The sequence below is a fragment of the Camelina sativa genome, chromosome 11 (assembly GCF_030686135.1).
Source record: "Camelina sativa cultivar CO46 ecotype springtype chromosome 11, ASM3068613v1".
Taxonomy (NCBI): domain Eukaryota; kingdom Viridiplantae; phylum Streptophyta; class Magnoliopsida; order Brassicales; family Brassicaceae; genus Camelina; species Camelina sativa.
The window spans coordinates 2,601,133-2,614,092 of record NC_141890.1 but is presented as its reverse complement, the minus strand read 5'-3'; the positions used below and the strand labels follow the sequence as shown (position 1 = coordinate 2,614,092).

The following is a 12,960-nucleotide window of genomic DNA, read 5'->3' as shown; positions in this document are numbered from 1 at the left end:
TTAATTCGTTTTTTATTTATTTTTACTATTATTAATTATAATTAATAAATATGCAATGAATGAATATTAAATTTTTTTTATGCAAAAAAAAATTGATTAGGTAGATGCTGATGTGGAGGAAGGAGAAGGGAGCAAAGTTAACTTTATATATATATATAGATTTTTTTTTTATAAAGGTTTTGTTGTTGTCACTTTGTCAACATTAATCTTCAAATTGTTTTTATACCATTTACATAACACAGAGATCATATTTACGAGAATAATAAAAACTACGTTAAGGTAAACTGTTTCATTTAGGCCTTCACTATTTTTTTTTAACGCGAAAATTTTGTTTGCATGGCAAATTTTGATTTTAAGAATTATAGTGAAATTGTATGTTCCGTCAAACATCATTTTCTTATTTCTTTCATCGAACAAAATTGCAACAACAATCAGGGGTATATAGTAGTAATACGGTACCCATAACATATTATGCTTTTGACAGAGCGAACTTTCATTGGTCAAACCAGAATTAACAGGACATGAGTTATTTTTACAAAGCTTTTAAATTTCTTCCGTTGCTTGTATGTTATATAACTTACAAACATTTAATTGTTCTAACTAATTACATAATTTAATACCATTTTGATTTGCTTTCTAGCTCCATCCTATAAATTATAGTCTGTTTCCCTAACCAAACCATCCAAATATCAAAACAAAAGGAAGTTAGCAAAAAATTAAAGGAAGAAGAAAAAGAGAGATGGGAAACAATTCAAGAGCTATTTTCTCTTTAGTCTTAGTTGTAGCCTTATATGCTGCAATTGTAATCACTCCGGGAACAGCTCATGAACAACCACCGCGCTTGCAATCTCCTCCGGATTTTCCTATTGATTTGGAAAAATGTTGGTCATCTCTTTTCAATACTCAAGGATGCATATTGGAGGTCTTCAAGTCAGTTTTTTTCTGGTAAGTTTGGAAATGTTGGAGTGGCATGTTGCAAAGCTTTCTCGACCATAGATGCTAACTGTTGGCCTCATATGTTTCCGTTAAACCCGTTTTTTCCTCCTCTTCTAAAGGACAACTGTGCGCACATTGTCCCCAATTCTTCCACAAATAAGTGAAAGCGGGAATGAAGTGAGTTGAGGCTTTATAATATATAGTCGAGTTAGATTAGAAACCTAAGGATATCCTTTGTTCCCATTGTCTTATGAATATCATCTAATAAAGTGAATTTTCTTGCATAGTCAGTTTGACATTATTTATAAATTTACTTTATTACGTCTTTGTTCATGAATATATGCAACAATACTAATAATAATTGTGGTGATAAAATTAGGTTTCGTGAACTATATATATACTAGCTAGTAGCTACTGCAAATTCGAAACACTATTATATCAATACTCTTCGTGGAAATAAATGAAGGATCCACTGAAGGCCTCTTGTCATACACAATAAAGACTAGCTTCATGTATTATGAATTTATGATCACAGTTGATCGGAAAACGACTTGTAACAACCAAGCCATCTGTATTCATCTCTTGATATTTCTGGAAATCTTCATTAATTTGCCACGTACATATACGAAAACCTGACCACACTTAACCAACTACTAGTTGATACCGAATATATCATGTCACTGAACCGAGATAACCAGACCAGAATCAAACCCACTTACCAACTCCTTAACCAGTTCTGCAAGAATTTATGTAAGTGTCCAAAACTGACAATAAACCATAATGTTTGGACCACTATAAATTAATTTCTGATTTTTGTTTATTTTGAAATTGAAACGGCGACTTTAATGTTAGACTTGAAGGCACGTCATTAATTTGCAAAGATTTTTTTTTTTTTTTTTGTCAACCAAAAAAATTAATTCGAAAATTATTTTTTTTCGAAATAAAAGGAGCAAGACTTTGAAATTCGTGTAGGAACAACTTAGATTTTCTTTTATGACGTCATAAAAATAAAATATCAAATAAACACTGTAGGAATATCTTAATTAGAAAATAACGTTTCGTTTCAAACAGACCGTTTCAAATCGATCATTTAGTCTCATCCCACGCGTTTGACCCAATATTCGAAAACTAATTCAGCTTTTTTTTTTTTCTAATTCAGCTTTTGTATTGATCAATTAGTATATGATATAATTTTTGTTAGAAAAATTACATAAAATAAATAATATTCTCCATTATGTACGTACCGGATGCCGTAGCAATCTAGTACGTACTAGGTATATAATTTTTTTTTTCCTTTTCTTAAAAACTAGCTATCTCGAAGAAGTTACACATACGTACACAGTTCCATTGGCCATTTTTTTAGAAAAAATGAGTTTCAAACTTTCAATTGTAGTTTCTTGATTACAATTTTGTTTTTCTTTGTCAGCATCAACCGTTACTCTCAAAAGTAATTTAATTTTCTCTCCGTTCCTGCGTTATTTCCCATTTCATTTTCCCATCTTCTAAAATAGAGGTCATAACCAAAATATAAAATCTTTCCAAAATAAAATCAAAAGCTTTATAGAGAAGGAGAGATGATGACGCAGCCGGCTAGATCTCCAATGTCACAGACGACGAGGCCGGTTTATATTGTGAATAGCCCAACGAACACAGACGTAGAAAAGATATCAACCGGATCAGGTTTTAGCCCATACGGTTCACCAATTAACCGTCAAGGCCAGGTCAGCCACTACCATCATGACTCTGCGGCCGAGTCATCTTCGACTCCACGGGTCTCTGGACCATTGAGAAACGAGTACAGAAGTGTCAAATTGCATGATCTTGAACGCCGAATCTACGAGGATCATGACAATGATGAAGACTACAATGAAATGGACGGTCCGGGTGAGAGGAGGAGATGGAACACGAGGTTTTACTCGTGCTTGTTGTTTACGTTGGTGTTGGCCTTCTCCCTCTTCTGTCTCATTTTGTGGGGCGTTTCCACATCTTTCTCACCTATTGTCAATTTGAAGGTAACTGATAGAGGTTTGATCACTCAGCTCTCAACACACATTTTACGTGAATCTTTACAATCTCTCTGTTTTTGAAATTTATTCTTATGAAGTGTAAAGAAGAAATAGTTGTCCTTTTTAATCGATATATATGAAAGATGCATGTGTCATACTCATATTCTTTTGCGTTCATTTTCATGTTTAATTTCGAATTCATCAATTCAATTAGAAAAGTTTGTGGGATTGTGAAAAAATAAATCATTAAAGCTCCCTATCTAATTAACAGACAGCTGTAAATAGAGGGGTTTTTTTTTGGTGTAAATAGAGGTTTTATTTAACACATAATTTTTTTTTACAAATAATGATGTCTTCATAACTTTTTACTCACAAATTGAGTTATTGACAAAATTAATCAGGAGATGGTATTGGAGAGCTTGAACGTGCAGTCCGGGAACGACCAATCGGGAGTGCTCACAGATATGTTAACCCTGAATTCAACGGTCACAATCCTATATAAAAATCCTGCAACGTTCTTCACTGTCCACGTCACCTCCTCTCCCCTCCAGCTCAGCTATTCCCAGCTTATCCTCGCCTCCGGTCAGGTAAAACAATTTCACACTCATTGATTGAACCCGGCCGGTTATGATTCATGTGAACTAATTAATTTCGCTTTTTCTTGTGTGTGTGTGTGACCAAAAACAGATGGAAGAGTTTTCTCAACGTAGGAAAAGCGAGAGAATCATTGAGACCAAAGTATTAGGGAATCAAATTCCTCTGTACGGAGGCGTACCGGCTCTTTATGGTCAACGAGCTAAACCGGACCAAGTCGTTTTGCCTCTTAACCTGACTTTCACGTTGCGATCGCGAGCCTATGTGCTCGGCCGATTGGTCAAGAGTAAGTTCCATTCGAACATCAGATGCAGCATCACTCTGTATGGCGATAGACTTGGCAAAAAACATGATCTCTCCAAGTCTTGTTCTGATCATTGACCAATATGAACATCATAATGATCAGTTCTGAGTTAGACAAGATGAGATTATTTCATGATATAATCGGTGAAATATACATGTAAAGAGGGATGAAACTGTCTTTTTTTTTTTTTAATATTACATTTTTCATTGTCATAGCTAGCTAGAGCGTAGATACTCTTAGTTGTATGGAATTAACAATTGTTACAATATGTTGTCATCAATTTCTTTACAAGAATTTTGATCGCAAAAATCATAACCGAAGGTATCATATCGTCTCTCTTGTAAAAAAAATTTATTAAATAATCCCAAGTTTATCTCGTTTACGAATCCTATTTACATTGTAACAATTACAAGAATGCTTTAAGGATTGAAGAAGTTTGCATGCAAACCCTTTTGATCCAAGCGCAGAGCCGAGGCAAGCAAAAGAAAAAAGCTGAGAGAAGCACCCAAGCAACCCATCAAAACGTTGAACAACCACATTGGGCTTTTCCTCTCAGGCTTTTTGATAGAGATCCACATGAAAGAGGGGTACGTAAATGTTACAAGCAAGGCTATTGCTCCGATAAGCACCGCTAGATAAGGCAAAAACGGGAATACGATGGCTATAGAAAAACAAACCAAACCCAAGAACACACGCAACATCATCCGGACAATGATGGATGCACGCTTTTGTTTCTTGACTGTGTACACCATCTCTGCGTTGTCACACGCCGGCATTAAGTTTATCGGATATGAACATAAGCAAGAGAAGATGAACGTCAGGTGTATGAAACAGGCTGCTCGCTTCGAGTGTTCTTGTGTATAAAGTTTCAAATAGTAGCCTACAGGACCTCCCGAGGCCGGAATCTATTACAAAGTACAATTACGTATACATTACTTTTCAAGATATTTTATTTCAAAATGTGAATACAAAAAATAAAAAGAGTAGTACTGTTGGGTTTTGTCGTTTTGACATACCTTGTCACCGTGTGCCCAATATACAACAACCGATAGTGGAAACATACAAATCGCGACGAGAGCATGAGAGATCAATACTGCTCTCCACATTGTCTTACTTGAAGGGTTCTTTGAATCTGAAGGAAGAGTACCCTATACAAATATCACCCAAACAAAACCACATTAATTATTAATACCAAACGAAAATGTAACATATTTTGGAAAAATCTAAATCATGTTTTAAATGCGAGTTTTTTTTCTTTTCAAACCTGTATCTCAAGGACGAGGTTGTTGCCACGAAAGACTAGAGCTATCAATCCAATAGCGTTGAAAATGTGAACGAAACTTTCATCCGTCGTAGCGTATCTGACTTGCTCAGTCTTTTTTACATCACTAGTTACAGGCAAAATCCATATCACGGTGCAATACGCGACTCCCATAACACCACCAATCAACGAGACTCCAAAAAGAGAATTCAGATTCGGAAACTGAGACATGATCACCGCAATGCAGCTAAAAACCAAGAAGCATTGCACTGAATTAAGTGGCGCAGTGTTGTCTTCAGACATGATTTGTAGAAGTTGTAGTATCGATTTCCCTCCGGTTATAACCAGAATCGTACACGCTCCTCCCGAGAGATACATCACAGGGAAAATTGCGAGAAGTTTCCCAAGCTTCACACCTAATTACAACAACGAAAACGGTACCGTTTTAACAACAAACTCGTAACTTGGATAGAATTAACTTATTAAATTGTTGTTACATACCAAAGGAAGCAATTGCGAGTCTCACGAATCTGCTGATACGTATTCCGGGTAGGGCTTCGTGGAGATGAACAAGAAGCCACGTCGTGTAGAGCTTCCATACAAATCCTACCGTTAGTATTATCGTTCCCCAAACCCTGGAAAAATAAAATAAATCTTATTTTAACTTTAAACATATTTTTATTCACACACCAAACAAACAAACAAAAAATCAAAAAGACTACACAAATAGAGGGTTTTTTTTTTAATTTTTGGAGAAAATAAAGAAATAAAGAGAATCTTGATTTGAGTAATTATTACCATCCGAGAGCTGCGAAGGCTGCAGGAAGAAGAATCACTTGGAGACCAATTCCCACACAGAGAAGATGAAACGTAGCCGTAAAGATATTCCCTTTTCTTGATTCTGTGATCGGCAGCCAATCTTCAACCGGGATCCCCCCACCATCACCGCCGTTTTTATCGCCGGAGATTGGTTGTGGATCTGCGGTGGGGTTTGGTGACATAAATAAAGCAGAACCACCACTTTCTTGTGATTCCAAATCAAACAAATTGCCCAATGCTATAGGCATATTGTATTCACACAAAAAAAAAACTTTTTTTTTGTTTTCTCTAAGGATTTTAAATCGCGTTATTTACGTAAAGCCACAAATTTGTATGGCTTTTTTTTCGTTCTCTCCTTTCGTTGGTTATATAGTTTGTTTTGGGGGTAGGGTGCATTAATAAATTGACTTTGAATCTCTTTTTCCCACAACAAAAAAAAGGAAGGGTATTTTCATTTTTAAGTGCTCAAGAGAATCTCAATAATTCGACACTAAACGATTCATATCTCTACTTACCATTTTTAATTAATATATTTTCAACGGTTTGAAATTAGTATTAGTATGACTATGACATACGCATTAATGACGCGATAAATATGACGTCATCAGTTAGGTCACTTTCAGTACTCAAAAGCGTGGACCCATTGGTATAGATAGATCGAAGTCTTCTTATTTTGTTAGGTAGCTTCAATAACTCAAGTCAAGGCCAAGAACAGTTACCAAACTGGTTTGCATTAGATTTGTGTTTCGCTCTTCCGGGGTTTTGGTCAAAGCCGGCGTCAACTTTGAGCCGAGCTTCCACCCATCGTCTCTTTGTTTTTACACTTTAGACGACCCAAGTAGTTAGAGATGATAAACGTGCATGTGAGTTGCTTTTGACTCGACTTTTGCTATAAAACAAGTTAAAAGTATGTGGAAAAGGATTTAGAGTAGGCATCTAGTCATCTACTTTCACAACTCTCTTATTTGTTGAAACCAAAGTTTCAAAAGTAGCTTCAAGTCTAGTTGTTGTAAGTGAGGATTAGTCTCAAGTTTAGCTTCAGAACGTAGATTCAAGTCTAGTGGTAAGTCAGGATTAGTTGGTAGGTACATCATTTGTCTTTTCTGCGCATTAGGAGTGAATGGGAAGCGGATATCTTGTTTTCTTGGTATTTTTGTAATCTATTCTTTTTAATTCGATACTATTATTCTATTACTGTTGTATCTATATGCTCTCAAGCTAATAATGGTTATTTGATCCATCTCTAAAATGTATTAAAACCAAAATTGCTTCGAAGTATGAAAACAAAATTTAACCAAAAATATATTGCAACATTCATTTTCAAAGTTCACATTTATTTTGCGAATCAAATCAAAAGAAGAAAGTTGAAGTTGACTTTAACAAAAAATCTAATTACTATACTGCTATCTCATTTTGGTAACAGGTTATTTTTGTTTATTTTTGGGGTCAGGTAATTAGAGGAAACGAAAACCAGTCAAATTTAGCTATAAGTAAAGTAAAACTTAAATATAAGTCAACCAAAAGTTTCGGAATTCAAAGTTGACTCCATGTTTTTCTAAAAAAAAATAAAGTTTTGGATATATACTCCATGTTTAAATCCTTAGTTCAGTACTCTTCCATAGAATATCGTTTTATTCTTAAATGCATTGGCGCATAATCGTGGAGTTACGCAAACCTTCTATTTGAAAATTACGTTGTTACATTAACCCAATTCACGATCTATGTTTTTTTTTTATGATAAAGGAGTTTTTAGTTTATCTATGTTACAGCCTACTTACAGAATTGAATTTCCTTAATCACCAAAACTTACAAAATTGAATTTGAATTCTCTTTATGTGTTTCGGTAGTTTCCTCGTGATCACAGATCGAAGTATTGAAAAGTCTTAACAACGATTAGGAAAATTACCCAATTTTGATTCTTTTTGTGATATTTTTTCTTTTTGTTTGGAATAATAATGTTCGAATTAGTATACTGCGCAAGTGTTGACACTTGGCACTATGCAAGTGTTTGCTTGTACGTAATAACTAAAAAAGAAATCAAAATATCTTATTTCACAGAAAATTACAAAAAGAATAATTGTTCGTCGAACTTCATACAAAAGCAAAGCTCATCAACTCCCACTAACAAAACAGATCGAATCAAACATAATCATGAAATAATCGGAAGATTTTGTAAACTCTAGTGAATTTTACGAAATTGACGCAAAATATGTATGTACTTTTTCATTTTCTTTTATTTATGATAAGATAAAAATAGATACGATAATTTACTAGTATTACAATAAAAATATTTTAATGACGACAAAAAAATCCAAATCATCAGTTAGATACAAATGGTTTCATCTGGTTATGTGTGGCTAAGCTGTAAGCTCAAGTCAAAAAAACAAGGCTGAAGGTTGGGTTGCGTTAGATTGTGTCAAGTTGAATACTGCTAGATGAGACGATCGAGTCAGCTTTGGCATTACAAGATTTTGTAGGTGTCGGTCGAGATACGAGTTGGTGATACTTTTAAATCATCATTTTCATAAATAAAAAAATGTTGTTAAAATGAAATTAAAAATAATAATTTAGCAGTAGGACGAGTGGTCGAAGTTCCAAAAGTAACGATAAGTAAAGTGGTCCTCGATTGAGGTTGCCTAGTAGCTTCCCCCGTTCCTTTAGGTGATGGTGATGTCTAGATTATATCAGAAACATGAAAGCAAAATAATTATACATATCACTATAATGCTGTCTCATGAATTATATATATCACTATAATGCTGTCTCACATGCATTTGGTAATGTAAAACCGGCATAAAGTAAAAGAACAACTAATCATCATTCATCAGTCACTTTACGAATTTGTGATATTTTTTCTGAATGGTACTAAGTATTAAACAGATATGTTCTGTTCATTTCATCTCAACTTGATCGTTCGTTTAGCGGCCAATTTTGAATTAAGGGAGCTGAGTCTAGTGTGACATATTGCTAAAGTGTGCAAAACTGCAAATACACCGGCAAGGCAACAAGGATTAATTTACTTCCTCAATCTTATTTTTTAAAAGCATGCGTCGGACCCAATTAAACTGAGGTCGCTATATTTTATATCGTAAATCCATTGACGGCTAAATGGATTTATTTGATTTATCATTTAATACACATGAGTATCACCATCGGATCACACTAACTTATTTGAAGAAAAAACAAAGCTAAAAAAGAGACGAAAACACTAATTGAAAATGTACTAATACAAATATATATATATACACGTATACAAATACTAATGTAGATTATTAAAAAGAGACGAATGCACTACAGTAATTAAAAATGTACTTTGAACTGGTTGCTGAATATGCCTCTGAATGCAAAAGTGTGCCAAGTGGATTTGCGCAATTGTAGGTCTTTCATAGTTTCAGTTACATTGGATTAAAAAATTAAAAATTCGATGGGCCTATATATTGGGCTTAGAGATCCAAAAATAGAAACAAAAGCTCGTCCAAACCCATCGGATATACAGTATCACGAAGTTCAACATGTTCGTGAAAACACATTCGTAACAGAGAGCTTTTAGCTAAAAACAAGTCCTAACTGAATGAGCCAGCAGATTACTTGTTATATTATGCATCATGTTTGGAAAAGGTAGTTAAAGTGGGGAAATTATAGCATTTCTTTGACCGAGTCAAAGTTAGGCATTGACCCAAAAAGACGACGAGAAGAAGTGAGTGCTGTTTTGGGTTTTAGAAAAGCAAACTACGTGTCGTTTAGATGCAATCTCCTACGCAAAAAGCCTGCAGGTACATTGTACAATGTGTAACCCGAACAAACTAATAATGGAATGTTGTGTCAATAGAAGAACCCTACTCGTTGACACGTATACACCAACAAGTATGGGTCATAATGTGGGATCCATCAAATTTAGCCATTAGTGTGGATCAACCCGAACTCGACACGTTGAGCCTAAAGGACGAAACATTGAATGGAGAAAAGTTGAGAAAAAACGGTTCGTTGATGTTGATGATGATGAACCATCCTTCCTAGAAAACAAAAAAAAAAAACCAAAGATATAGTATATACCTAACACACAAAGGGTCTTATGACATCATCACACCAACTTTGAAAATGAAGTTAGGAACGAGAGAAATCAATGTTTTCTTAATAAATGACAACCTTTCCACCTAAGAATTTACTTAAGAGTTTTTTTTGGGTTTCGTCACACTTGGTTTTAACCTTCCATCCAAATGCTTTACTTTTACTTTCTAAACTCTGTTTAAGTTTCTCGTTATTGTTAAAGATCAACTTTTGAATTTAAATTGATCTTTAAGTGTATTTTTTGTTTTTAACCAAAAAAGCGACCCACTCTTTCAACCATAAAAAGGAAAAGAAGAAAGCTTGTTACTTGAATACAATTGGATATATGGAACAGTACTGTCTGTCTTTGTTGCTTTGTTGTGTGATTGTGTCTATATAAATTTCTTGTCTCATTGTCTAAGTTGCAACACAGAGTGAAACAAAAATGAGCTAGCTTGAACCACACGTTCATCCTCCAAGAAAGAAACTTATCTTTCCCCCAAATCAACCAGAGAAAAACAAAGAAAGAAAGAAGAAAAGCTAACTGATTTGGCTAAGAGAATGGAAATAGTGGAGTCGAGGTTCAAGAGGGTTTGTGTCTTCTGTGGTAGCAGCAGCGGAAACAGAGACTGCTACAGAGATGCTGCCACTGATCTAGCTCAAGAACTGGTTTGGTTATGCTTAAATCTTACTTAATGAGAGTCTTGAAACCCCTGAAATGGGTCTTGAGTTTTCTCTCTGTTTCCTCTGTTTTGTGAAACAGGTGACGAGGAGATTGAATCTTGTGTACGGAGGAGGAAGCATTGGTCTCATGGGTTTGGTCTCACAAGCTGTTCATGAAGCTGGAGGACATGTACTAGGGTATGCTTAAAATCTATGACCTCTTCACTTTAGTTTTGAGCCTTTCACTACTATAGTCTATAGTAACAACATAGTTGTGTGATGTGCTTCCATTTTGCTCTGATTTCATGGGTTAGGATCATACCAAGGACTCTTATGGACAAAGAGGTAGGCATAAACTTTTACGACTTAGCCTAAATGATTAAACTGTTTTTTCAAAAAGAGCCGTCTGTGAAATGTGATTTTGTGACAGATAACTGGAGAAACATTTGGTGAGGTAAAAGCTGTAACGGATATGCATGAAAGGAAAGCCGAAATGGCACGCCACTCGGATTGTTTCATAGCACTACCAGGTACATAATAACTGACTACTAGCTTATAGATACTTTGTAAAATTTGAAAATGTTTTTCAGTCGTTTGGTTACAAACTTAAAACTGGGTCCGGATGTTTCAAGGTTAAATCTTTCTTCCAATACAAGACTCATTTGTAACTGACTCTTAGTTGCTCTGTTCTTGCAAATGGTTATCAGGTGGTTATGGAACACTGGAGGAGTTATTGGAAGTAATAACATGGGCACAACTTGGAATTCACGACAAGCCTGTTAGTACTGTTAAAATGACTCTCTCTGAATCTCTATAGCCAAATTTATAATACAGTATTGATCATTTGTGTTTCCACTTTGGGGGGAACTTTTACAGGTGGGTTTGTTAAATGTGGATGGTTATTACAATTACCTCCTCACTTTCATTGATAAAGCCGTTGATGATGGCTTTATTAAGCCATCTCAGCGTCACATCTTTGTCTCTGCCCCTAATGCGAAAGAGCTTGTCCAAAAACTTGAGGTGGGGTACCCACCAAAATATTGCTTTGCTTTTCTCTCCTTGAGATTCTCTGATAAAGATATCAAAGAGAAAAACTTTGATTCGGAAATTGATATTTTGTTTTTTGATTTTCCTCATCAGGCATATAATCCAGTGAGTGATGGAGTCATAGCAAAATCTAGGTGGGAGGTTGAGAAGAAAGTGCAACAGCCGCAACAAGCAGTGTTCTGTTCTAACACAAGCATGCAGGCTGAGATTGCTCTTTAGACTTTTAGAGTGTCTTTTGTCTAAGAATTAAAAAAGTGTAGTGATAAAATTATGAGAAAATATAAAGTTCGTTGCTTTGTTGGGTTTCTCTATTCCTCTTTTGTTTTGATTCTTGAGACGTTCTCATCGACCATAACTTCTTGATACTTTTATAATGGATGTGGTCGGTGTTTGATGTACGTAGTAACGTAGATAAATCCTGAATTAAAAAAAACTGGAACATCATCAGTGTGTAAAAATCACAAGTAAAACAGTTCTTGGGTCGGTTGCAGGTATTGTATTAATTAATATCCTCCAAGCATCAACCACAGAGAACCCTAGCTAGTTCTCGCCGACTCGAAGTGATCGACGTGATGCGTTTCCTGGGAAACACGGTTCCAAAAGTAACACTGTATAGAAAAAGAATTGCATCTTTATTTGTGTCGTTTTGAGCAAACCATTGAATACAAGAAATTCACACGGAAGGGCGAGATCATCACACGGCTATTTACAAATCAATCTCGTGATGAAATTGATATGTTTTTGGATCTGATTTTTCTCCACAGAAACTTCCCTCTCTTGATCACAAGAAGGCTTAGAGATCAGTCCATTCATATATACAATCAAGATTACGAGACCTCCGGCAATTTTTATTTATTTTATTTTTAGCGATGTTTATGCAAGAGTCACCCTCCATCAATGTATGATGTGTTTCATATCCAAGAATGCAAAATAATATTTTGAATATAATAAAACAAGAAATGGATGTGCACGAGGGATTTTGCACCTTATTGGCTTAGTTTAAGGCAACAAGTCCAGTAAGGCTTGTCCCCTTGGAGTTGATATGGTAACAGCACCGTTCAATCATTCGCTCTCAAAATCTCATGTGCAACCAATAGATATTTTCATATTACAGTACATGACACAACTACACGAGCCTTATAAATACTTAAAACAAATCAAAATTTTGCAGTGTAGGAGGCAGACAATATCTGAATACACTAATGTATATATCCACGAGTGGCACAAATTAATATCATATATGCTTGAAGGAGACAAGCCCTACTGGTTATGCATGTTCCTAC

General features: G+C 35.1%; 3 protein-coding genes and 1 pseudogene across 3 annotated transcripts; 3 read left to right on the top strand and 1 right to left on the bottom strand.

The window, feature by feature from the left end:
• The first annotated feature begins 599 nt into the window (after positions 1 to 599).
• On the top strand, positions 600 to 1,222 carry LOC147933565 (egg cell-secreted protein 1.4-like; annotated as a pseudogene).
• A 1,022-nt stretch (positions 1,223 to 2,244) lies between these two features.
• LOC104721268 (uncharacterized) lies at positions 2,245 to 4,052 on the top strand. Its single transcript, XM_010439211.3, has 3 exons — positions 2,245 to 2,948; positions 3,344 to 3,529; positions 3,630 to 4,052. The coding sequence occupies exons 1-3, from the start codon at positions 2,511 to 2,513 to the stop codon at positions 3,915 to 3,917; spliced, it is 912 nt and encodes a 303-aa protein (XP_010437513.1). The 5' UTR covers positions 2,245 to 2,510; the 3' UTR covers positions 3,918 to 4,052.
• A 126-nt stretch (positions 4,053 to 4,178) lies between these two features.
• Positions 4,179 to 6,421, bottom strand: LOC104721267 (lysine histidine transporter-like 7). The gene is made up of 5 exons (XM_087475346.1): positions 5,900 to 6,421; positions 5,603 to 5,736; positions 5,105 to 5,517; positions 4,857 to 4,988; positions 4,179 to 4,745 (listed from the first exon to the last, which is right to left on the bottom strand). The coding sequence occupies exons 1-5, from the start codon at positions 6,166 to 6,168 to the stop codon at positions 4,260 to 4,262; spliced, it is 1,434 nt and encodes a 477-aa protein (XP_087331472.1). The 5' UTR covers positions 6,169 to 6,421; the 3' UTR covers positions 4,179 to 4,259.
• A 3,579-nt stretch (positions 6,422 to 10,000) lies between these two features.
• Positions 10,001 to 12,073, top strand: LOC104721266 (cytokinin riboside 5'-monophosphate phosphoribohydrolase LOG5). The gene is made up of 7 exons (XM_010439206.3): positions 10,001 to 10,636; positions 10,731 to 10,828; positions 10,945 to 10,975; positions 11,061 to 11,160; positions 11,338 to 11,408; positions 11,507 to 11,650; positions 11,771 to 12,073. Exons 1-7 carry the CDS (start codon positions 10,529 to 10,531, stop codon positions 11,894 to 11,896), a joined length of 678 nt encoding a protein of 225 aa, XP_010437508.1. The 5' UTR covers positions 10,001 to 10,528; the 3' UTR covers positions 11,897 to 12,073.
• Positions 12,074 to 12,960: the final 887 nt, after the last annotated feature.